At 38.7% G+C, this 27,671-nt stretch overlaps 1 protein-coding gene and 1 pseudogene across 17 annotated transcripts in view; one reads left to right on the top strand and one right to left on the bottom strand.

Moving 5' to 3' along the window:
• The window catches only part of RABGAP1 (RAB GTPase activating protein 1), a 158,905-nt gene that overhangs the window by 22,380 nt on the left and 108,854 nt on the right, over positions 1 to 27,671 (bottom strand). For 14 of the 17 annotated variants that reach the window (XR_010407826.1, XR_006792209.3, XM_045883098.3 and 11 more), the window contains 6 exons: positions 18,442 to 18,555; positions 13,008 to 13,082; positions 9,569 to 9,694; positions 8,838 to 8,981; positions 7,056 to 7,097; positions 6,692 to 6,820 (listed from right to left, as the gene is read on the bottom strand). Coding sequence is in view for 14 of the 17 variants with exons in the window: in XM_045883098.3 (XP_045739054.2) it covers positions 6,692 to 6,820; positions 7,056 to 7,097; positions 8,838 to 8,981; positions 9,569 to 9,694; positions 13,008 to 13,082; positions 18,442 to 18,555 (630 nt within the window). In the remaining 3 variants the exon portion in view is untranslated. The other 3 variants (XR_010407827.1, XM_045883107.3, XM_064579843.1) reach the window with 3 other exon arrangements.
• LOC123850210 (COP9 signalosome complex subunit 2-like) lies at positions 22,163 to 23,061 on the top strand (annotated as a pseudogene).

Genomic DNA, 27,671 nt, shown 5'->3' with positions numbered 1-27,671 from the left:
GAAATGGGAGCTGATTTACAAGTTTGGCTTAAGAACCTGTTGCAGGTGGGAATCCCCACTGGGCTAGAGTCACAGGTAGTCCAGGAAAGGCGCGAGGTTGAATGTTATTAGTAGCTCTACATGGCAGGGGTGAAGTATACTGTGCAGGTGAGTGGGTGGGTATGAAGATGTCTGGTACACTGAGGAGATCTTGAACCCAAAGTCCTCACTGCTAAATAAAGAAATCTGACACAAATCCATCTTCCTTTTCTAGAATGCTAATGGCAGGGACTTCACTTTTTAGTTACTGATTTAAAAACCTGAGATTTACATTGGACTTTCAAGATAGTAAGATACCTCTACACCTACTATTTTATTTAATCCCCCAAACAACTGAGATCACCTCACTTTACTGATGGGGAATTGAGACCTAGATAGATAAAGTGACATGTCAAAAGCCAAGGACCCAGTCCATTAGGTGGCAAGAGCAGCACAAGAACACAAATCTGGGATAACTGTTTCTCATCCATCTCTGTAGTATGTTCAACACTGAGCACAGTTCTTGGCACGTAAGAAAATCTACAAATGTCTGTTGCTGTGAATGGACTTAAGGAAAGTAGATGTCTGGGCAGAGGAGGTCAAACAGGGCAGGCCAAATGAGCATGGATGATGATGATAATAATGGTCATCAGTAGAACATCGGCTATTTTAAAGGTATCATCTGACTTCTCTCTCTACAACCCTGCCGTGTTAACCTACCTTGGGTCACAGAGCAGAGGCAGAGCCAGGATGAGAGCCAAGGTCCGTGGGACTCCAAGGCCTGCACTCATAACCACTTGAAACAAATCAACATCCTATTTAATTTCTGAGCCCTTTTATTTAATTTGTTCAAATAGTTCAGGCTCAAACTCCCTCAAAGATCACTTAATAGAATTAGGCATTCTGGTTCTAACATCTGAGTATTTTTCTAAAATGCAAGTAGCAAATTAGTAGCAGAAAACCCAAACACAGATAAGAACCAAGAGAGACCAGCTTATTAAAATAAAATAAGAAGGTAGCGGGCACTGCTCCCCTTGTGACAACCAGCAAAATTTAGAGTTCACTACAGAGAAAACGAGCTCTCACTCAGAAGTTTGATGAAATTCAATCTAAAAGGTAGAAAACAAGCACAGAGGTAAAACTATAGCCTGATCTAGTCATAAGGAAAACTGAACTTAGCTAAACTTTGCTACAACTGAGCTAAACTGACAGAGACTGAGCTTACCCGCCATTACAAGACAAACATCACCAAAAATACAAGGAGCCCCTGTCCCACTCATTCAATCCCTCCTTTCCAGAATGGCACACTGATGGTAAGCACTGACTTTAGAGTCTGAAATTCCTGGGATCTAACCCCAGCTCCATCACTTCTTAACTTTACACCTTTCGAGAGTTTTCTTCAATTCTCTAAGCTTCAGTATATGCATCTGTAAAATGACCTCATGATCACTGTAAGGATTGAGTCACTATGTGCAGACACTACGCAAGATTCTGTGAACACATTAAGAAGCAACACTGATGAAGGCACTGCAATCATAGAGCTTAAAATCCTAACATACACTAATATACAAATGATCTGAGCAGAGAATGAAGTTCAAACTAATACTACTTTTAGCTCCTGAATAAAAATATCCCCCAAAGGCAAATATTTCCAAATGCCAGGGTTTTCTGTTTCTCCAAAGACCAAATGGTTAGGATTACATTAGTTTGGAGACACTGCTATTTGGTTTCTGTAATATCTTTTTCTATAGGTAGTTTGAAGTCTTGCACATTCACTTTAAGTTTGAAATAACACATCCCAATGATGCAATCAATGGTTCAGAAGATCCATTTCACCTCAGATAGGATTCCAGAGTGAAAGGGTCAAGTTTTCAAACTCAGGTTTGTTCTAAGAAACCCACCGGCCATCTCTGTTATGGCTCCTACTTCTTCTGAACTAGCCTTACATATCTGACTTCTCTCAAACATCTCAAAAAACCAGTTGCTCTCATATTTCTTGAATCAAAAAAATTTAAGACCTACGAATTAATTTTTCCCCATTTTCTCCCTTTAAATACAATGCATAGCCCAGTTATGAGTATGAAAGAGTTATGGAGCTCCTAGGACCACTGATGATCTCCTGGAACAATCTATTTAAAGTGAAATTCCTGGGGTGCCTGGCTGGTTCATTTGGTGGAGCATGGGACTTCTGATCGTGGGGTTGTGGGTTTGAGCCCCACGTTGGCTGTAGAGATTACTTAAAAAGAAAATCTTAAAAAAAAAAAAGTGAAATTCCTTTTAGATCTTCTATCAGAAGTGGAAACGATCTTTCTATCTCAAGACAATGACCCATAAAGGGAGAGCAACTCAATGGACAGCTCAGTGAATTCTGATGTATGCTGTTAAATTTGAGATTAAGAGCAGAGGATCTAAGACTCTTTAAAAAGTAAACAAAATATTTCAGTTCCATAATAAAAGTAAGGAGCAAGAGCGAGAAGGGGAGAAGTAAAAGGACTGAAAAGAGAGAAATTAAGAAAGAGGCAAGTAAAGATTGACACAAAGATTTATAGAGAAAAGGAAGACACACAGGCAGAGAGGAATACAGACCTTTTTGAGCAACACCCCCGCCTGGTGGCCATTTCAGATATTGCCACACCTGACTTAATTCCTACTGCAATTCTGCAGTTAAGAGGCCACACAATGTTGTGGAAGGCTCTGGGAATGTGGAGCCAGAAGGCCTGAATTCCACAAGGGCCCCCATCACTGCCCAGCTAGGTCCAGTGGGTAAGTCATTTAACTTCTATAAGCCTCAGGTGCCACACTTGATTTGCCCTGCATACCTCACAGGGAACTGAAGGGAAGAAAGGAGATATCCATAAAAACTACACAAATACCGGAAATTACAACATCAAACTGTTAAAACACAACAGCAACAAAAGTAGGTAACTGTTTCCTCAACTGGCATGTGAGGCAAAGTATTCCTAATTCCCACCCTAGTCAGGAAGTACAACTGAGAAAACCAAGCCACAATATTTAAGAAATTAAAAAATAATGGAATGGGATTTCAATGAGTTACAAAGCCAATGTTTCTTTTCTAAATTCTACACCAGAAAGTTCAAAAGCTAGTTTCCAAGCCATTCATAAAGCAAGAATCCCCTTCTCCATGTCTAGAGGGGGTTCCAAACCCACAGATGATCGTTTGTCCTTTCCTGCTGACGGAGGCACTCCCACATGATGCAGTCCACATAATGCAGGGCTCATGACTGAGCCTGCTGATGAGTTTCCTTATTTTTGAGCTAGCAAATTATCACTGTGCCTGAGGTTCTTTGCCAATAATTGGCTCAACTACTGCCTATATTTCTCTTAATAATTTTTGGCATTAATATACCTACCAGAGTACAAGTAACCATCACTAACTACACTGCATCCCGCCTTTTAGCAGAACAATTTCATTCTCATGTCCTTCTCAATATGCAGGCTTTCCACACCGTGAATCAATTTTAAGAAAAATTACTTTCTCACCCGAAACCATATGCAAGTAGGGGGAATCATCCAAAGTGTACCCCAGCCATGCAGAGTTCTCCAGGGCCAGAAGGAATTATGTATCTAAGCACAAAATATGTGTGCTGTGCAGCCTGGTCTACCTTAACTCCTTGAAAGCACAGGCAAAAAAAAAAAAAAAAGATATTAGACACCTCCAACCTGGACTATGGAAATAAAGGATCCATATATTATTAAAGTGTTTCAAGCTACTAAAAACCCAAAAGGTAAAACCTTCAGCTGGAAGCTATTTTAAGCCTTCCCCAAAGCCACGTTAACTCTCCAACTCTTCATAAGACAACACTTGGTAGAAACTCAGCAGCATATTCATTTAATTCACTCATTCAACTAATTTTTATATGTCAAGTCCTGTTCTTATGCTGGGGATCTGACAATAAATGAGATCAAGTTCTCTCTGCTGCAGGCTTAGTTTGGGGAGGGGGCAGGCAGACAATAATCAAATAAACATAAGATAATGTTAAGTAACAGTAAGTGAGAGGAGGAAAAGAAGACAGGGTAAAGAGATCAGGGTGTAAAGTGTTGAGGGAGCTGCTACTTTAGACAAGGTAATTAGAGAAGGCCTCTGATGGCATGATATCTGAGCTTAAGACTCAATGAGGTGACCATGACACCACGTGGACATCGAGAAGAACACGATGGGTGGAGAGACCAGCCAGTGAAGGGGCCTGAGGAGTGAACATGCTCAGCATGTTTGAGAACAGCAAGAAGGCCAGGTTGTCTGAAGTGGAAGGTGTAAGGGGGAAAAAGAGGAGGAGGTAAAATCAGAGAGATGGTCAGAGGTCAGACGGTACGGCACCTTGTAGGCCAAAGCAAAAACTCTTGAGTTTCATTCTGAGATAAGAAGCCATTAGAGTTTTAAGTAAGGGAGAGATGGAATTAAAAAAGAAAACCATTGGGGCGCCTGGGTGACTCAGTCCGTTGAGCATCTGACTCTTGGTTTCAGCTTAGGTCATGATCTCAGGGTCCTGGGATCAAGCCCAGCACGGTCACTGGGCTCCGTGCTCAGTGGGGAGTCTGCTTCTCTCTCTCCCTCTGCCTCTCCCCACTGCTCTCTCTCTCAAGTTAATAAATCTTAAAAAAAAAGAAAACCACTGCAGAAATGGGAAGGCATGGAGTCCACTGGAACATTCCAGAAGACAAGTGACAGTGATGGTTACACTAGGGTGTTAGTGAGAAGGGGCCAAAGCAATCAGATTCCGGGTGTACTGTGAAAACAGGGCTGGGATGGAGGACCAAGATGTGGTGTGAGAGAGAAAGAGGTATGGAGAATAAGCAAGGGTTTTGGCCTGAGCAGCCAAGTTCCAGGAACTTAAGATGGGACACTAAAAAAGGAGATTTTGGAAGGGAAGAAATCAGCAACTAAGAGGCCTCCTCTTGTGTGAACCAGGCTGAAGTGGAAAGAATGACTCAGAGAACCTCAGAGTTCACCTGATTCTGTGCTCTGTGCACAAACCCACCATCTGAAAATGTTTCTAAAAAGTGTGCATTTGATATCTGCTTGAAAAACCAGGGGGCGCCTGGGTGGCTCAGTTGGTTAAGCGTCGGCTTTTGGCTCAGGTCATGATCCCAGGATCTCCTTGCTCGGCGGGGAGCCTGCCTCTCCCTCTTCCCCTGCTTGTGCTCTCTCTTTCTCAAATAAATAAATAAAATCTTAAAAAAAAAAAAGAAAGAAAAAAGAAAAACCAGAGAGGGAATAACCACGGTAAGAGCCATCATTTCTTGAATGCTTACTAATTACCAGGCATCATGGTAAGCACTGTACACAGTGTAGTTAATCCTCACACATGACAGCACTTAACCACAGTACCTGGCACATGGGAAAAGATCATCAAATCTTATCCAGAGTATTTGTGAGGTATGTAACATTTTAAGCTGAACAATAACTTTAATAATTATTTCACTAACTAGAGGCTCTATTTCTTTTTCAAATCCTTGATTTAATTTATATTAGGATTTCTATTGTTTCTCAAGCTTAATAGGTAGGTAGTTTTAGTACTTCCTTCCCCCTTTCACAAAGAGGGCAGGCATTCCAAGGTCCTAACTTTACATAGAGATTCCAGGTTCAGCTACCTCCTGAAGGCCCATTTTTATATTATATGGCTTCATGAGCATTAAAACCCTCATACCTACACCTAAGGTTCCTTCCATATTCCCCTGAGATGTTGTTTTACCACTTCACACACACTAGCTTTGAGCTACTGTGATTTAGGTACCTGGGATTTCTCTTTTTTCTTTCAAGTTCATCCAGGTATTTGCTACCTCCAAGTGTTTAAAGAAGGGCAGCCTGGGGGGTGCCTGGGTGGCTCAGTCGGTTAAGCGGCTGCCTTTGGCTCAGGTCATGATCCCAGGGTCCTGATCAAACCCCGCATCGGGCTCCCTGCTCATCGGAGAGCCTGCTTCTCCCTCTCCTTCTGCCTGCCACTCTGCCCACTTGTGCTCTCTCTCTCTGTCAAATAAATAAATAAATAAAATCTTAAAAAAAAAAAAAAAAAGAAGGGCAGCCTGAGTTAGCTTAGTCTGACATATAACCAGAACCGGAGGTCCACTATTATTTTACATATGAGGAAATTGTGCCTTAAATAGGTAAAGTAACTTTGAATTCAGATCTCTCTGATTCCAAGTCCATGCTCTGGTTAGCAGATACCGAAGTTTCTCCTACTCACATTACAAAGTGAATACAAGGAGATGCTACATTTTTTTTTTTTTACCTTAAAAAATTATACAAATCATAAATACCATTGAAAGTGATAAAAATGAGTTTCCCTCATTAATTATTAGTTTCATTTGAGGGAATTTCTGACCATAACCACAACTATGTAAAGTTAAAGAACACAGTGGGAATCATGAAACCTGAGTCCTGCCACTGCTTAGCTGTATGACGCTAGGAACTACAGCCTCTTTTTGTTTCCTGGGTCTTCAAAATGAGAAGAATACCTTCCCTAGAGTCCAAAGGCTGGGATTTGAACAATGAGATTTAATGCATAGGGTATATAATATGTAAGAAAATATCTGGAAAAAAATATACAATACAAACATCATTATTATTAATGTATTATAAATTTCATAGTTTGATCAGGAATAATGAGACATCAACTAAACTAAAGAATCTAAATTAATGCAAATATTATTTTACCTTCATGCTGCAAGCTAATTCCATTAGTTTTTTTGCATTTTCTTCTGAGCGGTATCTCTTAGGAAGCTGAACCCTGAAGAACTTCAAGGCACCTTCAAAGTCTGTCAACAGCAAGTCATCCTTAGAAGTCTTGAAGAAAGAAAGAAAACACAACCATGTATAGGAAAAGTTCTTTGCTATGAAGATGCACAAGAAGCATTTTAAAACACCAGCACCTTTACAATCCCCAGAAGATACTTCTTAGCCAGGGCCTGAGTCACTGAGACGGCCACGGCTACCGCACGGTGGCTGCTTAGGAGATCAAGACCAACATACTTCGAGCGCTGGACAGGGGATGTCACTCAATTTACAAATAAATGTGTACCTTTAATAATCCAAGGGCGACATTAAAAATCACACTTATTCCCTAAAAGAGAAAACACAAAAAGAAGATTTTCAGTGATTACATCTGGACCAGTCAGCTGTCTGTCCCCAGAATGCCCCACAATTTTAAAGTATAAAAACTAAGTAAAGAAATGGAGTATCTTGAAAATATCTTGGAAAATAATAATTACAGATCTGCTACTGAAAAACAGCTTAAAATAGACCCAGTCTCCCATTCTTCTAGACTTTTTTAGCCCTAGTCTCACAATCAACAAGAAAGAATGCTTTTCCAAAGTATTCTATGCTTCCCAACCAAAGCATCTGACCCATAAAATTGTGATCTTTCAGGAAATAACCGCAGGTGGCCTTTTCCTTTATCTTGTGCTACCCCACTCCAAATACAGCAGCAGTCACTCTGTCTGTGAACCCTCCATCCCACAACAGAACCTGCTCAGGGCTCCCTCAAATCTGCCTTTCATCAAATCAGCTAACCATTCTGAGAGTGCTAGGGGCAAAGGAAAGATAAGGGGAGGCACGAAGACCTGCTAAATTCTTTAAGTTCCTGGACGTTGGTTTCTATAACTAATACTCTCCCTCGAGGGTTTTCTGAGCTAATTAGTTGAAAAGTTCGTTTAAATTACTTAACATGACCAGGCCGGTGGTAACCACTTAAAACAAATGGTTGTTTATAATGCTGAGAAATTATAAAACTTAAAGGTCTGAGACTAGCAGTTGATTACATAAACTATGGAATCCCCAAAGAATGAGATACTTGGCAGCAGGTAAGAATAATAGTGTATTTGGTATCAGTGTTTCTGACAGTGTTTTAAGCTGGGTAGAAGGTACAAATGCTTTAATGGATTTTTGTATGCCTTGAAAACGGCATAATTAAACGTGAAGAAGGATGGTATAGATGTGTGTCTATAAGTGTTCAAGTGTATGAAATGAAAAGAGGTTATTGAAGAGCATAGGCATAAAATATATACTTACAGAGCCATAATTACATTATTACATAATACTCCATATGAAAAAAGTTATTCTGTATAGAAGTAACACATGTACATAAGTAAACACAAAATAAGGCTGAAAGAATATATACCAAAATGTTAAGAGTTACTCTCTAGAGAGTGGGATTAAAGTATTTTAAAATCCTTTTGCTTGTGTTTTCCAGTTTCTGTAATAAATATGTATTATTTTTGAAATTATTTTTTTCTTAAACACATACACCCCAAAACTATGCTGTGGCAAAGACTGTTATGTATTCTGATATCTTATTTTTGTTTTAGTAACAGACCCTCTAATTGTTAGCAAATTCCTACCCAGCTTTTAAAAAACTCTCCTTTGTGGCTAGATGTGGTCAGGCCAATAAGAGATAAGTGAAAATTTGGGTAGAACCTCCAGGAAGTCTTTTTTAAAGAGGGGACACATCCTCCCCTGTCCCCTGGCTCTCTAGGAAAGGCAGGTAACTGCCAACGTTCTGGCTTCTTTCACATGAGAGAGAAATGTACCTCTACTTTATTTAGTCATTGTTATTTTGGGTTTCTTCAATAAATGCAGCCAGACCTAACAGTAATACAAATGTGTAACAGTAGGTTGTTTGTTTTTTCAGCAGAGAACACCTTTAACAAAACTTGATTGTTAGCTTTAGCCCAAGGGAGAGTTACTTAAATCTGGATTTTTGAGCACAAAAATAAAATTAACTAAGAAGAAATTCTATTTAATGGAGCTGACACAGGAAGATACTGAGAACAAAAGCCAAAGTGCTGTGGCCTCTGATACATACCTCACATAAAAGCAGGTCAATGATATGGAAGACCATGTAGAGAGGGAATTTTGCAGTGAAAAGTGTAAGAAACCACTGGGAGGCATACATGTGCGCCTCAAGGCTTATATCCAGGAAGTGGTTGTACAGGTCAGGGATGTATTCCTGAAATGGCAAACTAATTAGTTTTGGGCACATATGCAGATGTTCAACTCCCACTTGGGAGGCTCATAAATCTGCCAGGAATAGGCCAAAAAAGTCACATATTTGTGCTTTTCTACAAACCTCCAATGTGCTCAGAAGAACACTTATTATCTGACACTTGGCTCCCCTTTCCAGCCCACAAACTAGCTCAGAGGAGGAATCCCCAAGATGGTGACAAATATTTGGAATGATAGTTTTTCTTTCCAAGTTTATGAAATGTTTGGAAAAGTTTGTTTCACTTTTATTATGATATTCCTAACCAGTTAGCTTCAGAGCCTTGGCAGATATTTCTTGACTTAGTTTGCTGTGTTAAAGGCCCCTACAAAGTCATCTGATCTTTTGGGTGAAAACCTAGCTCACACCCATCAGGTTCACACCTTATTAATCTTGGCATCGTCATCACATAGTGAGAAATGAAAAACATCAAATTAGTCCTTAACCCTGGATGGCTAAGGCAATCACCACTGGTCCTTAGCACCAGTTCATCAACCTGGTTCTCCCAAGTCCTGCACTCTTAGTGGCAAATGCAAGCTGGTTTCTCTTTTTACCTGCATGAGGCGCTCCAACTGGTAAAATTTGCAATGTAAATCTTCAAAGTTTTGCTTGAAAAGTTCCCTGAGACCATAGTCAAACATGATCTTGACCAGAACACTGAATGCCTGTTCTTCAGGCATCTGTAACAGATAGGGAAAGGGGTGGGGATCACAAAACATATACAGAAGTTTTCTCAGTATGTTAATTCGTCCTTCCACTCCTATCTAAAAACTAGGAAATTTCAGTGATACGTAGTAACTCAGATAGTTGTGTTTTATGACAGTCGTTCACTCAACCAAGGGATATTAACGACGCCTATTCTTTGTCAGATAGTGTTGCTATCCTCAAGAAGCTTCCCATACAATCAATCAGTACATAATAAGTATGAATTAGGTAGAACTCATATTCACAACTTCCTTGAATTAGGCAGAAAGATCAGTGGAGATACAAGAACAAGAAAGCCTGAGTCTGCCTGAGGGAGCCAAGAACAGGCTTGTAGGACCATATCTGAACTGAGTAGCAAGAGGCTGCTTCACAAGTACAGGCTTCATCTTCCTCAAACCATTTCACCTCCTTAGCTATTTTCTTCTTCCTCGTTGTTACAAACACGGCCAGTTACAGCAGAACCTTAAATATTCTAAGGTTTAACAGTAATGTTCAAAGTACTTTGTAATGTTTATGGTAATACTTAAAATACTACACAACCCCTCACTTCACTTCTATTTACAGATGTTACCCATTTATAATAATACCTTCATCTTTCATAGCTTTGTGGAAAAAATATTTCCCTGATAACCTGGCAAAATGTCTAGTTTTCAAAATAGAAAAAAGTACTGGAAATGTTATTTAAGGCTTGGTATGACTGTAGCAAGCCTTCAAAATGTCAAGAAGGCGGGCGGGCTTCTGTGGAACAAGGGGATGAGGTGGGCTGAACATAGACATCACTGGAATAAAGCAGAGCTAAAGAACAAATGACATTAAGTAATAAAGGAGAAAAGCACAGCAAATTATTAATGGACAAGTAAGAGCATTTGGAGCAAAGGACCAGATCTCAGAGGTCTCTATCATGGAGGGCAATTTCATAATTTCTTCCACATGCTGAGGGATACTTGGTACTGCCCCAGAGTAGCATTTCTGATGTCAGGTAGCACAATTGCTTTTCCTCTGAAACAAGCATTTATCTCAACACAATGGCAAGCAGCGCAGAGTTCAAACCAAGACACTGCGGATTTATCTGGGAAACCCATTTTATTTTATTTTTTTCCAAAGATTTTATTTATTTATTTGACAGTGCGTGAGAGAGTGCACAAGCAGGGGGACCGGCAGGCAGGGGCAGAAGGAGAAGCAGGCTCCTGCCAAGCAGGGAGCCAGATGTGGGATTCGATCCCAGGACCCTGGGATCATGACCTGAGCTGAAGGCAACCGCTTAACCGACTGAGCCACCCAGGCGCCCCAGGATACCCATTTTAAAGGGGTTGTGATACTTAAATGGGGACAAATGTTCTTGGACTGAAGTTGAGAACAAAGACAAACCACACAAGCCTGAGAGACTCTGAGATATAAAGTCTTACTAAAACAACAAAATTTTAAAACTTTACCCTTTGATGGATGTTAATTAGCTTGACTGTGGATCATTTCGCAATGTATAGCCTATCAACTCATCAAATTATACACCATACACACACACACATTTTTATTTGTCAATTATATCTCAATAAAGCTGGGGAAAAAACTTGACCCTTTTATTAATGTCATAGCTTTATCATACTTTTACATGGTTACTAATATCAATAAGCTAGGTTCTCACAGAAAGAAGATACAAAGTGGTTTTGGTTTTACTTGTATTACAAGCTATACAAAACGGCTTAAAACTCTTCCAAAGCTTCCCCTTGTTTAGGGAAACAAAATCCAAACTCCTTGAGTTGGCCTCTCCAGCTCCCTCCCCAACCCTCATCACAGGTAATGCTCCAGTCACATTGTCCAGCTTCCAGTTCCTTTCATAGGCCAAGTCTTCCCCATTTCAGTGCTTCTATAGGTTGTACTATTCTCTTTGGTGGGAGTGCTCTACTCTCCACTTTTTCTTTTAAAATAGTTTTCTTATTTTCATAATAATGTTAGCTTAAAAAAGTTAAATGATACAGATAAGTACAAAAGAAAATGGATACCTCTTATTTTTCAGCATTCACCTTAATTAAAGGTTACCTCCCTAGAGAAGCCTGTGATATAAATAAGGCTCCTTTGTTACAATCTTGCATCAAACTTTTTGCTATACCTTCATGTCGCCATTGAGGTAATAAAGACATACTTCTGTGACTTTCTGATTATAGCTAGTCAGCTTCCCTAGCTCTGTATCCACAAAGATTGGAACCCTGTCTACTTTATTCACTCCTCATCTCTAGCATCTACTGTGCTAAAGATGGAGGTGCCCACAAACTCTCTAACATCACCTGTGTGGTGTTTTTCACCCAGCATTTTAATTTTAATCACGAGGAAATGGTAAGACAAATCAAGAATGTGGAATATTTTACAAGACAATTTGCTTGAATTTTCCAAGACTGTCAATGGCATAAAGCACAAGAAAGCAGGGGAGGGGAGTAGTTTAGATTAAAAAAGTAAAGAAAAATGACACTAAATGCACTGCTTGAATCTTCACTGATCTTGGTTAGGGGGAAATAAAGCTATAAAGGACTTTACTGCGTAAACAATTGGGGAAAATCAAATGCGGACTCTGTGTAAGACATTACTGAATCAGTGTGGAATTTCTTGGATGTGACCACAGTATTATGGTTATGTCCTTAGGAGATACATGCTCAAGTATATAGAAGTGAAGTACCCTGATGTTTGCTACTGATTTTCCAAAAATAATTTCAAAAAATGTTTTTTAGTAAAAAATAAAATTTGTGTAACAAAAGAGGAAAAGAGAAGCAGACAGAGAAAGTGTGGTAAAATATTAATTGGTAAAATAGAAGAAGAGTTTATGGGTATTCCACCTTAATGATTTTTCAGTTCTGCTGTGGATTTGAAAGAATACCAGTAAGTCAGAGGGTAAAGGTCTTTGCTGAATAAATAAATGAATAAAATGGCACTAAAAGAAAGCCAGCTTCTCTGCTTCCTTCCCACCACTAATACACAGATCCCCAAACAAATACTAATGACAGTGGCTACTTTATAGAATATAAAATGTCCCTAAGGGTTCAATCAGCCAAGACAATCATTCTAGCAATAAAAATGAACTCCACTCTTGTACTAGTGCTCAACACTGTCATTTATTCTTACCGTGTTTCTCTTCCATGAGGATGTTAAATTAAGGAAAAGGTTTCCAGCTATAGGAGTAAAACTCATGCACTAGAGTCTGGCCAAAGGCCATATAAAACCATGCTCAAGTCTAAGGCTAGTAGTATAAGCTGAGGCAGGTCATGTGTAAGTCAAAACAGACGACCTAATAATACTCACATGGAGAAGCAGAACAGCAGCGAGAAATGACTGGCCCTGGCAATAGCCAATCTCTTCATCATACACAGAATATGCCTGGAAAAAGAAAAACACAGGAGGTATAAATAAATAAATATAGTCACTCATGGGCCATACTTGCCTATAGGACCTTGAACACAGGAACCTGGAAGACACCCACACTCCACTATGGCATTTTGATGGTCAGTGAATGATGCAAATATTTCTGATTTTTTTTTTTTTATTTTTAAAAAAGATTTTTTTTTTAATTTGAGAGAAAGAGAGAGCACGAGTAGGGGAGGGAGAGGGAGAAGCAGACTCCCCACTAAGCAGGGAGCCTGATGCGGGGCTCCAACCCAGGACCCTGGGATCATGACCTGAGCTAAAGGCAGATGCTTAACTGACTGAGCCACCCAGGCGCCCCTCTTCAATTTTTTCTCTACAATAAACACACTGTCGCCACACCACTTCCCAGGAGTAGAAAAAGTTAAGCAAAAACCACTTCAGCACTAAAAAAAAAGGTTGCCATGACTCTGTCTTGGCCCTTGCTTTGCCCTCTTCCGTCTGAAAAATGTGCTCTTCCTTCAGGTTCCAAACACTCCATTACCCCAGGGTTCCCCCTCTTCTCTGTACTCTGACGGTACTTGCCACACAAGTACAGTTATTACAGCACTCACCACACTGCATTTTATTTTATTTTATTTTATTTTTTTAAATTTTATTTATTTATTTGTGAGAGAGAATGAGAGACAGAGAGCACGAGAGGGAGGAGGGTCAGAGGGAGAAGTAGACTCCCTGCCGAGCAGGGAGCCCGATGTGGGACTCGATCCTGGGACCCCAGGACCATGACCTGAGCCGAAGGCAGTCGCTTAACCGACTGAGCCACCCAGGCGCCCCCCCACACTGCATTTTAAATGTCCATCTTCTCTACTGGACTGTGATCTTCTTAGGGGCTGGGGTGATGCCCTATCCAACCTAGCCAGCAACTCACACCTTCAACCTAGCCAGTCACACAGCAGGCTCTCACTAAACACTGTTAACGTTATTCATTTTTCTTTCTGGGAAAAAATCTTTTGGCAAAGACACCAAAATACAATTTTTTCCACAATGCCAGTAATAACTTTTCTGATAAGAGGGATTACTCTGAAACCATTTGTGGGTTCCTTTGGAATTCTTATTTTGTATTTTTCTTGGCAGCAGAAGATTATTGCCCATCTCTTCTGAACATTATCTTTAACAGAATACTGACATCTAACATTCCTTGTGGTTTACTCTTTTTGGTTCTTTAGTTGTTTTCCAGAGTCTTGTTTTTATGATTAGTATTTCCAGTTCTCATGTAAGCTGTGGTGGAAAGGGAAATTCCTACAGATTCAAGATGTTATTCCCTGTTTAACAAGTTTATTTTTGATGAAATTCCCTTTATTCTCCACTTACTTTTTGTGCCATGCTTCCTCTGCATCCCAAGAAAGCAATTTAGAATGAGTACGTTCAGAATAAAGATCATTTAGCAAAATGTGATGCCAATGCTTTTTAGATGACAATTAAATTAACATATACATGGATTTTATCATTAGCATTTGGTGAAACACTATAGCTTTTAGTATATATATACACACACACACATATATATAAAATAATCATGCTTTCATAAATGAGGGTAGAATTTAACAATCTCATTAAATCCCCCATTTCATCGAAGCTTATCTAATGAGAAGGCTACACAAAGAAAACACATATACTTTTCCAAAGACAAGATATGCAGAGGGCTTTTGAAACAATCTGTTTATATAATACAATAAGGCATCACTTTGCACCTGTCAAATTAGTAAACACTAAGAAGTGTTAATAATTTTCTTAAGACTGTGTTATAAACAGGGGTGCCTGGGTGGCTCAGTCAGTTAAGCATCTGCCTTCGGCTCAGGTCATGATCCCAGGGTCTGGGATCGAGCCCCGCATTGGGCTCCCTGCTCAGCGGGGAGCCTGCTTCTCCCTCTCCCTCTGATGCTCCCCTGCTTGTGCTCTCTCTCCCTCTCAAATAAATAAAATCTTAAAAAAAAAACTGTGTTAAAAACAGTAGTAATATATGCCAGTAGAGCTCTGTGGAAAGCAGTTTGACAATGTCTGTGAAGTTATCAATTAATAGTTGATTGGTCAAGAAAGAACAGAGGCTTCAGAGTTAGTCAGAGCTGGACTGAAATCCCACAACTGCTAATGTCTCCGTCTGGATCTTAGGCCCATTACTTATATTTCTTATCTGTAAGATGCAAATAATCACAGTATTTATATGACAGACTTGATGTATTATTCTCAGCTCTCTCGTAAATTGCTCAGCACAGGACTTAATTATGTACCACAATGAAATGTATTGAATTTCTATAGGAAGAAAATTGAGGGGAGCTTATTTTTTAGGCTCATGGAAAAGTCTGAAGGAATACATACAGATGTGAAAGTACATGACACATTTGAGACATGTTTAGGATATAAAATTCATGGGAGCTGTAATGAAATATGGGGAATAAAAGGCATTTCATTAATTCATTAACATTTAATGAGCACCAACTATAGGCCAAGCACTGTGCCAAGTGGTACAGATACTAACACACAGAAGTGATTTCTGCCCTTGAGAACTTCACAGTTTAGTTGGGAAGTCTGATGTGTAAATCAACCAGAGTACAGTGAGAAGTTCAATGTAGTTGAAGCATAAAATATTTAGGAATTAAACCAGGATACATTGCAAAATGCCTTTAATGCTAATGCTAAGGCTAAGGAATCTGGGACCGGGAAATGAACTAAGAAATTTTGATTTCATTCTGTGGGTTATGAGGAAGCACCAAAGGCTTTTGTGGAGGCCCTGCAAAAGATCCAATTCTGGGGTCATCATGGAGAAAATAATAAATAGGCTAGAACCCAAAGGGAGGGAGACTAATGCAAGGCAGCTTTTGTGAAAGTGCTAGCACATATGATAGAGGCCTGTAGCAGGCAGTGATTAGAAAGGGAGGTATGGCTATAAGAGACATCAATCCTATCAAACTCCATGTGGCTAAAGGAAGGAACTGAAAACTAAAAGAGAAATGACTGTATCTTCAGCAAGACAATGGCATGGAGGGAAAAAGGAAGACTGTTTCTAATTAAAAGAGCCATAACAACTAAACATATTATGGATACTGCTGGATCCTAATTCTAACCAAATGTATAAAGACATATAGGGAAATCTGAATATGGAGTTTACTGGATGGCACTGATGGATAATGATGGATACTACAGATGAATAATGATCTAATTTTTTAGAGATGTATAGTGAAGAATTTAGATTCATGATATCTGAGATTTGCTTTGAAGTACTTTTTTTTTTTTGAGAGAGAACAAGCGAGTGAGCCTGGGAATGTGAGTGGCGGAGGGGCAGAGAGAGAGAATCTTCAAGCAGACTCCCTGCTGAACGTGGAGCCCGCCACGGGTCTGGATCTCATGACCCATGAGATCACGACCTGAGCCAAAACCAAAAGTAAGACACTTAACCGACTGAGCCACCAGTAGCCCCACTTCAGGAAAATTTTTAAAAGGAATAGAGAAAGCAACTGTGGCAATATATTTATAAATATTAAATCTGGTGGGGCATATATATGAATTCATTATTCTATTAAACTTTTGTTATCTTTGAAAATTCTAATAAAACATGTTTTTAAATGAACTCTATCTTTAGACCTTTTTGTTTGATGTACTTAACAGACTTTTACATGAAGACCAACTGACAGCTAGAAATTTAGGCCTTGAGCTAAACAGAGATTTGGGAACATCTGTGCAGAGGTTGTAGCTGAAGCTGTGGGGGTGGAAGGAGTCACCAGGGAGATAGTATAGAGCAAAAGGAACCACTGACTGAGCACCCAGGGGAATGCCTCGGTTTTAGGAGCAGGTAGAGAGAGAGACAAAGAGGGAGTCAGCAATGTTGAGAGAGAAGGTGAGAGCAAAACCGGGAGGGTGAGAGAGGTCAAGAGGTCAAGAGCAGAGAGCGTTGCAAGAAGACCATTGTGAGACAGACACTAGAGTGCAGTGGGACCAGGAGTAAGGGCTCAGAGGCAGTGAGCACAGGGTTTCTTTATGGGAAATTTTGCAGTGAGGCACAGCTGGATGGCTGCTTAAGTGGAAAGCACAACTGAGAAGGGCCTAAAAAAGGATGATCAGAGAAGAGGATCAAAACAGAAATGACAACTTTGTGGAAATTAAAGAAACATTTTTCTAAACCTAACTGCCCTTATAGTTGAAGCATCTACTTTATCCCTGGAGAACCTGTCCTTTATTATTAGCCTGCCCTAAAACTTGTTAATTCTACCTTTTCAATCAATAATATATAAGTTTCTTAAGGGCATGTCTCATGCCTAGTCTGTACTTCTTAGATAGTAGATGCTACATAGGTACTTGATTAATTTTGGGGGGAAAAGACTAAAGACAGATCTGAGGACAGATGAAGTTGGAGAACTCTGGTCCCAAGTCCTATTTTAGCCTTACAGCTCTGAAGTACCAAAATCTACCGGAAAATGGATTGCTGAAATTGAACATTTCCTTTACACGTTTCAGGTATAGATCTTTTGACAGACATCAGTATGTCCCACCATTTATTATGCTGCAGTGCTAAAAAGTCCACCTAGGCATCAGCACTTCCCACTGTTGGACATGTCCTAGCTGCCAAGTTCATAACTTACAATGGGAATACCAAAAGGGAGTTTGCAGTGTTATAGGACTCAGAGCTCTTAACGTAAAACCAATTTCTAAAAGTTTAAATGTAGAGCTGGGTGGGGAGGGGTTACCTGGGTGGCTCAGTCGATTAAACATCTGACTCTTGACTTCAGCTCAGGTCATGATCTCAGGGTTGTGAGACTGAACTCTGAACCCTGTGTCGGGCTCTGTGCTGGGTGTGGAGACTGCTGAAGATTCTTTCTCTACCTCTGCCCCTCCCCCATAAAAAAAATAATAAATGTGGAGCCAAGGGACTATCATCTGCAAGTCCTGATTAAAAGGGTAAAAGAAACCTTATGATTTTATGTCTCATTGATTTCCTGTTATCAGCATAAAATTAAAGGTAACATCACAATTTCAGAAAGTCTGTGTTCTCCTTTTTTGTCTTTTTTTTCAAAGATTTTTTATTTCTTCGTTTGAGCGAGCGAGCGAGAGAGAGCATGAACACGGGGGGAGGGTCAGATGGAAAGGGAGAAGCAGACTCTGAGCTGAGCAGGGATCCTGACTCGGGGGCTCGATCCCAGGATCCTGGGATCATGACCTGAGTCGAAGGCAGACGTTCAACCGACTGAGCCACCCAGGTGCCCCCTTTTTTTGCCTTCTTATACATCAAATACAAATTACACTTTGTAGTTACCTTTTGTGTAATTTCAAAGAACCAAAATCACCTTTCAAAACTAAGATTTTTTTTTGTGATGTGAAATACCTTGCATATTTTATATAAGGAATCTTGTCCATCTCCTCCTGTGTCCTTAAAATAGTCATGAGCTGGGAATGTCCGGTTAATATCCCGAGTGATAGCACTGTCCTGGGGAGACTCCTGTGGAAACATTAGGAAAGAGGTTTAGTAGTTAATCACGTACGTATTTGTATAAGTTTATACAACAAGGTCTTCTCATTTACGTGCTTTAAAATGCTGCAGGGACATACATATACATGTGCATGCCCAGAGTTACTGCATCTTCAGGGACCAACTGTTCAAGCAAAAGCAAAATCAAATATTAAGGAAAAAAATATGGAAGAAAAGGAACCTGCTTCCTGTATATACCTCATGTGTATTCATCTCTGTTGCAAGAAGTGCAGCTGGTGACCTTTCTATTGCAAGAGGGAAAATGTGGTAATCAAAATGGATTTCCCACAGGAAAATATTCAAATTAATCTCAAAAGGAGGTAAAATGCTCCCATTAGAAAAACTGGGTATAAAAATCGCTGCTTTAAATGATCTTTTGGCATGACGCCCATATGCCAGGTTCTCAAAAGGAAAAGAGAAGTCCCTTAATTGGAGTTTATCCTAAGGGCAAATGGCATAAAAATGTACACAGCAGTCTACTCAATATGAAACTAGACCACCAAATGTCAAGGGACTCAAATAGGCTATGGGAAAAATATCCCTTCCTTTTGCCAATGGAGAAAACTAAACAAATGTCAATAGTATCACAGCAATCCTTTATACAACAAAGCAAGCATCCAGGTATTTCTAATAAATTCCTTGTTAAATTTCATTTGCTCACATGCTAAAGAACTGGAGCACAGAAACATGACCTTCTATTTTAACAGCGCATTGTTTGTTTTTTTAAGATTTTATTTATTTATTTGACAGAGAGAGACACAGCGAGAGCAGGAACACGAGCAGGGGGAGTGTGAGAGGGAGAAGCAGACTCCCCGCCGAGCAGAGAGCCCGATGCAGGGTTCGATCCCAGGACGCTGGGATCATGACCTGAGTCAAAGGCAGATGCTTAATGGCTGAGCCACCCAGGCGCCCCTCAAAAGCATTTTCTAAGTGACTGGAGAAGCCAGACACAAAAGATTATTTTCCATTAATATCATGCGTATGAAATTCTTATAAAGACAAAATTTTAAGTTATAGAAAGTAAATCAGTGTTTGGAAGAGGCTGGAGTTAAAAGAAGAAAACTGATTCTTAAGAGACATGAAGAGAACTTTTTGACGTTTGAATATGGAAATATTATCCAACACAACTACGGTGGTAGTTAAAATGTACTGAGTCATTCACTTAAAATTCGTGTATTTTACTGTATATAAATTACAACTGAATAAAGATGATTTTAAAATGGAAAAATAAAAGAGGACGCTCATACAAATGAAAGAGAGACCCAAGATGATTCCAGCCCTTTAAAGTAGTAAGAGTTCCCAGTCCTACTTTAGGTATATACAGCTAAGTGATGAAAATGATGTATCCATATTTATCTCAAGGTCTTAAAACCTGGGGCACAGCTTAGAGGCACACATATGTGGGTCTGAAAGTTGTCTCAGTCTCTTAAGCTGAACAACTTTAGGTAAGTTTCATACCTTCTGTGACTAGTATCACCTACCTTATAAAGTTGTAGTAAAAGTTACATTAAATGTATATATAAAATATAAATCTATAAAGAGCTTCTATCAGTATCTGACATGTATATAGAAAAGACTCGATAAAAGAGAAAGGAAGCAATCTCCTCTGAACACACATATGTACACACTCACTAGTTATATGCAGAATACACACATCAGGTTCCTAGAATATCTATTTTTATTTTTATTTTAACTTTCCTATAAAACTATTCACATAGGGATAGAAATTGTGATTCACTTTTGTAATTTCCACAGAGCCTAGCATAATGTAGGGCATAAAATCAGTCAATGCTTGATAAATATACCTAATAAAGTCCAAACGCTTCTTCAGGACTAAGCAATGGCAACACTATGTGGTCAACAGCCCTACCCAAACCAGAATCATTCTAATGTTAATGTTTAATTCAAGATCCATGTGAATGAGGCACCAAATTAAAGCAGGAAAGAACCTTATTAATTGGAAAAATGAACAGACATTTTTCCAAAGATGACATACAGATGGCCAACAGACACATGAAAAGATGCTCAACATCATTCATTACCAGGGAAATGCAAATCAAAACTACAATGAGAGTGGCACCTGGCTGGCTCAGTCGGAGGAGTGTGCACCTCTTGATCTTGGTGTTGTGAGTTCAAGCTCCATGTTGAATGTAAAGATTACTTAAATAAATAAACTTAAAAAAAAAAAAAGGCCCAAACAAAACTACAATGAGCTATCACCTCACACCTGTCAGAATGGCTAAAATCAAAAACACAAGAAACAAGTGTTGGTGAGAATGCGGAGAAAAAGGAAAACCCTTGTGCACTGTTGGTGGGAATGCAAACTGGTGCAGCCACTGTGGAAAACAGTGTGGAGTTGCCTCAGAAAGTTAAAAATGGAACTACCCTACCATCCAGGAATCAAACTACTGGGTATTTACCCCTCAAATACAAAAACATTAATTCAAAGGGATACATGCACCTCTATGTCTATTGTAGCATTATTTACAATAGTCAAATTATGGAAGCAGCCTAAGTGTCTACTGATAGATGAATGGATCAAGAAGATATGCCACATATATATCCATATATATGTATGTATGTATGTGTATAATATATATATGGTATACACACACAAATAGAATATTACTCAGCCATAATACAGAACAAGACCTTGCCATTTGCAACAACATAGATGGAGCTAGAGTAAAATGCTAAGTGAAGTAAGTCAGAGAAAGACAAGTATGATTTCACCCATGTGTGGAATTTAAGAAACAAAACAAACAAGCAAAGGAAAAACACAAAGAGAGACAAACCAAGACACAGACTCTTAACTACAGAGAACAAACTGATGGTTACCAGAGGTGTGGTGGGAGAGGGGATGGGTGAGACAGGTGATGGGTATTAAAGAATACACTTACCACGATGAGCACTGCGCAATGTACAGAATCACTATATAGTACACTTGAAACATGTAACACTGTATGTTAACAATAGTGAAATTAAAATAAACTTAATTAAAAAATAAAACACAACATGACATTTAAAAAAGAAATAGGCAAGTAGTACAGATATGTGAAAAAAACTGTATCTAGAATATATCTAGAACTTAAAGAAAAAGACAATCTAATAAAATGGATAAAAATTTGAGCAGACACTTCATAAAAGAAAATACATAAATGGCAAATAAGCAAATGAAAAGGTTAATTAAAACCACAATGAAATAGCCAGCCAAAATGTCTGCCAAAAGAGGATGATCTCTTGTGCACTGGTAAGAAGGGCTATTACCTGGAATACTCTGAAGGGAGTTATTTAATCAAATGACGATTTGGAAAATCAGAATTATAATTTCAAAGCAGTATTAATGCAGTTTCTGAAAGATTTTGGAGCTTGAAAGAAAAAGAGAAGGGAGACTGAAAACATTAAAACAATGAGTAAGATGAATTTCACATTGACAAAGCTTTCCTGAAATGATGAACAGACATGTCATTGACCTACATTTGGAACAGCTACAAAAAATTATTCTGAAAAAATTGTTAGTTCTATTATTGAATTGTATCTCCACCTCTAAAGAGAATTCTTTTTAAGAAAATGCCAGATGAATTTACTCCAGAAATTCTATGAAGCAGCAATGGAAATTCTGAAACATTCTAAGAGTGACAGATTGTGGCTTAATACAAGTGTGAAGGTTACATAAATTATATTAAGAATTGAGAGGGATATGGAAAACTTCAAAATATACTATGCCAGTTACATCAGTCATATCAGATTGGTGATGAAGATAACTTGAAGACACAGTTATTAGAGATATATGGTTTGGAAATTCAAATGCACGTAGGGTAGGAAAATAACACAACTAAAAATATTCTATAACTGGTCAGTCCTCATCACTCTGCCAACCCTCATCCATTGATCATGGGAGTCATCACAGAATTAAGGGGTAAAATGCCCTTAAGAAAAGGTGAATTTGAAAATTCACATGCTGAAATTCAAAGCCTCAACAATGATAATATATTGGGGAGATCTATGTCAACCACTTACTTAAAATATCTAGTCTTAGGAAATATGCTGAAAAACTTGGAATTAAATCCACTTGACTTGCCAGAAGTTAAGCTGTACAAAAATGATCAAGGAATTCTAACAACAATGAATTTAGTAAGTTTGTATCAGAATAGTGACATCACTAACTTTGAAAAGATTCTGAAAACAAATCACAGCAACATTATGGAAAATTTCTTCCTAAGAGAACACAGCAAAGAGCTGTAAAATATCCAAACCCAAGTGCTTATGAACATTAAGGTTTATATAATACACAGTGCTTTTATTTCCAAGGAGTTAAGCATAGGTGTAGCTGGTACAAGAAACTTGCTGGTGGAATGCATTTTACAGAACACTATTCATGGCCAAACTGATGAAGTCAACCAAATACATCCTCTCAACCAGACTATAGTTAGTAAAATGATTTCACAGAGAATAAGCTGTTACAAAGGTACTTAAGACAATCGTGCAGAGATGTAAATCTTAAAAGAACAGGGAATGACAAAACTGTCAGTTGGTAAGTGTCCTGAAAATTATCAAAGGTATGGCAGAAGTGGGTTTTTTTATTTTCATCAACTGGTTTTGTTTCTGCCACTTTAAAAAGGGCTTTAATCTCCAGAAGAAACTAAAATGCCATATGATTATGCAGTATTAACATCTTGCAAACTTTTTCTGTTAAGAGGCAGACGGCGAATAGGTTTGGCTTTGCGGGTCATTTAGCATTAAAATTACTCAATTCTCCCTTTGCAGAGTAAAAGTAGCCATAGACAATATATAAATAAACAAGCATTTCTGTATTCTAATAAAACTTTATTTACAAAAACAAGAAGCATGCTGGATTTGGCCCTTAGGCCACAGTTTGCCAAGTCCTGCTCTAAATATATACCACAGTAATTTTTCATGGGCAATATGAACAGAGATTTGTAATGATTTTAAATATACTGACATGCTACTGTTGATTAATTTCATATATGTTTTACAAGCATAAATTCTGTCACAAATAAGCTGCAATAACTTGAAATGTATATCCCTTTGAACATATGCACTTTTTCATGTAATAATGAATGTTAATGATGGGGCAAAATCGGAGGGGGAGATGAACCATGAGAGACTATGGACTCTGAGAAACAAACTGAGGGTTCTAGAGGGGAGGGGTGTGGGAGGATGGGTTAGCTTGGTGATGGGTATTAAAAGAGGGCATGTACTGAATGGAGCACTGGGTATTATAATACGCAAACAATGAATCATGGAACACTACATCAAAAACTAATGATGTAATATATGGTGATTAACATAATAAAATAAAAGAAAGAATAAATGTCAAGCTACAAAAAAAAAATGTTAAAAATGTTTGCTACATTTTACAGAAGTCAGTTCCCCAAAAGTCTGTAAATTTCTGTATCTCCAATGTAGCAGAAGTTTAAATTAAATCCTATAAGTATACTGTTCCTTACATTTCAATTAGCAATGCTCAGAAATCATATGTACTGTATGTACAGCTCAGAAATCATAAATATATGCACTGAAACATACTAGACTGTCTAAAATAAAAAGACAATACCAAATGTTGGTAAGGATATGAAACAACTGGCACTCTCAATTGTTGTTAATGGAGGTGTAAAATGATACTGTGGTGAATTACACAGCAGTTTCTTGTAAAGGTAAAAACATATATACCCAGACCCAGCAATTCTCCTCCTTAATATTACACAGGAGAACCAAAAACATACAATCAAGAGGGGGAAAAAATTAAGAATGTTCATAATAACCTGATTTGTAAAAACCCCAAACGTCCATCAACAGAAAAAGAGATAAATTATGGTATAATCATATAATGGAATACACATGTACATTGTTGGAAATAACTTCATTAAAAATTGTACTCTAGGGGCGCCTGGGTGGCTCAGTCGTTAAGCGTCTGCCTTCGGCTCAGGTCATGACCCCAGGGTCCTGGGATGGAGCCCCACATCAGGCTCCCTGCTCCGCAGGAAGCCTGCTTCTCCCTCTCACACTCCCCTTGTGTTCCCTCTCTTGCTGTCTCTCTATCAAATAAATAAATAAAATCTTAAAAAAAAAAATTGTACTCTAAAATCTGAGCACTTTTAAAATTTATTCACTAAACAAATACTGAGAATTAACACCTCATACTAACACCTAAATCTCTTCTATTGCCCCTTCCATACTCCTGCCAAATGGGACTACTCACTGTTGTCCAAACATAACCCAAAATTAACGATACGCTTTACTGCTTTTTATTATTTATCACGCGAGTGTGAATGGGGGTGGGGGAGGGTGGTGGTGGTGGGTGGGAAAAAGATAAGGAGGGGCAAAGGGAAAGAGAGAATCTTAAACAGGCTCCACACCCAGCACAGAGCCCAATGTGGGGCTTCATCTCATGACCCTGAGATCACGATCTGAGCTGAAATTAAGAGTTGGATGCTCAACCAACTGAGCCATTGAGGTGACCCACCTTACTGCATTTTAAAAGAAAAAAATCTAGCTTTTTGTTTTCTTCATATAGTAACAAAACCTTTTTGTTTTATTTTAATAAAACTTTTTTTTTGCTTCCTTCTTACGATAATACTGGGAGGAAATAAGAAAAAAGAAAGATAATTTCACAACTCAGAAATAACTATAGCTAATGTCTGGTGGGTATATGCTTAACTTTTTATGTAATTATTTTTATAAAAGTTCATACTGTTTTGAAAATTAATTTTACTAACTGCAAAATGTTGTGAGCATCTTTTCATATCACTTGACAATTATCTACCCTACCATTTTTAATGCACAGTTACCTGTAACATGGCTATACCATAATTTACTATGCTAAATTTTTGACTTTGGAATATTCAGGCTGTTCTACTTCTTCTGCTATAAACAAGGCTGTAAAGTAGAGCCATGATTCCTAAGGGAAAGACAGTTCCCACAATTACATCATTCCTCCAAGATCCAACTTAACCCTTGTCTTTTGGACTGTGAATTATACTGCCAATTTGTCTTCCAGAAAAGTGTACCAATCAGTGTACACAGCATATTAGTAACACCCTTACAGCAATTACCCTGCTGTTTTGGAATAGTCTTTTATGTACTTGTCTTACCCTCCTTCTAGTCTATGTATGACTAATAATTGTATCTAAAGTTGCAAAGAACTACATAGAAGGTTTACCATCCCATACTAATTCCAATGCACTGTTTGCTGAACCCACATGGTGACTGATCAAAAGGCATTATTGCACAGATATTTCCTTGCTCTGTCAGTCGATGAGAGGGCCTAGAAGCAATGAAATCCAGTAGCAGTGAGCACACCTAGTGCCAGGATCTTGGTTTCTAATACCAGTTACCAACAAAAGGAACCAGGACTCCTTACAGAAATAGTTGTTTCTAAGACTGGGGCAGGAAATATACAAGATGAACCTGGACTATCTAGAAGTGCCAGAGAGTAAGGAAGTGCTTCCCCTGTATCCTGACTATGAAGAAAACAAACCCGTAACAACAGGAGTATGCCAAAGGGAAAGAGGACCCAAATGAAAGAGTTCCCAATGGCCAAAGCTGGAACAATTTAAACAAAATAAATGAAGTAGTACTGGGATTATAACCTAAGTATAAAATAAAAATCCAGGAGTCTATACTTATATAATTAAATGACTAAATAAATAAATGGGGGGGGGGAATGAGACAAATACCCTATGCAGAAGAATTCCCAGTAACTTTCATGCTGCCCTCTTGGAGGAAGCCCATTCCTGGTATGGGCAGCACAGAGGGACTTCCTTTGGAAGAGCAAAGTATGGAAAGGGGAAAAAACAGTGACTTAACAGTGAAGAAATATGACAAATATGCCCTCAGCCAGATGATCAAGGTCAAAATCAACAGTGGTGAGTCACATTGATAGTCCCTACCCTTGATAAGAGATGATGAAAATGGTGCTTTACCTATGTGTTCATCCCCAAAACTCATAATCTCATGAGAAAAACATAAATTCCAGCTGAGGGGCATTCTATAAAATACCTGACCAATATTCCCAAATATGATCCAAGTCATCAAAAACAAGTTAAAGTATAAAGCATTGTTACAGTCAAGAGGAGCCTAAGGAGACATGAGGCCAAAATGTAATATAGTATCCTGGATGGGATCCACTACAGAGAAAGGACATTAGGTAAAAATTAAGCAAAACTAAATAAAGTATAGGGGCACCTGTGTGGCTCAGTCGGTTAAGCGTCTGCCTTCGGCTCAGGTCATGATCCCAGGGTCCTGGGATTGAGCCCCGCATCGGGCTCCCTTCTCTGCGGGAAGCCTGCTCTCCCTCTCCCTCTCCTACTCCCCCTGCTTGTGCTCTTTCTCTTAAATAAATAAAATCTTTAAAAAAAACTAAAGTATAGATTTTGGTTAATATTAATACATCAATATTGGCTACTAATGTAAGATGTTAATAATAGGGGAAAGAATGCAGGGTATATGGGAACACCCTATACTATTTTCACAATTTCTGTAAATCTAAAACCACTCTTGAATATAGCTTATTAGAAGAAAAAAACTGCATTATCTCCTTACACAAAATGGAAGTTTGGGCTTAGCAAGGTTAAGCCACCCAACTTCACATACCAGTACTTACTATGCACTCAATAAAATGCTGAACAGAATATGTGGAATAAAACTGGTGAAATGAATGCTGTGGGTTTCAGCTCAATAGTAATCAAAAGTAGGCTCTGTTCATGTGACAGATTTATAGATGATTTCTCTCTTGGCCCCAACTCTTACGCCCTTTCAGTGTATATGATATAAAGCAATGGTGAGGCTTTGTTACTTAATTTTTAAGGTTCTTCTAAAAAAAGTTTCTGCAGCGAAAAATCTATGGAAATGATAATACTTATATGCTTTTTTCTTCTCTCCATCTAAGTTTTGAAAGTCATCCATTAGTTCAAATCACAGTGGTACCACATTCTGTAATTTTTCTGGATGACTATTTTTATACCTTACTGTGAGAATTGGCCCACTGGGTAACTTCTCAGGATTAACAAGGTACTGGGAACTGGCGGAAACCCTTTGAATACACACCCTTTGTAAACTCAAGT

The sequence above is a fragment of the Mirounga angustirostris genome, unplaced genomic scaffold (genome assembly GCF_029215605.1).
Source record: "Mirounga angustirostris isolate CCGP_5_RB_7025 unplaced genomic scaffold, mMirAng1.0.hap1 SCAF_15, whole genome shotgun sequence".
NCBI lineage: Eukaryota > Metazoa > Chordata > Mammalia > Carnivora > Phocidae > Mirounga > Mirounga angustirostris.
Note: the sequence above shows the minus strand (reverse complement) of the source record. Positions and strands in the feature narration are given on the sequence as shown.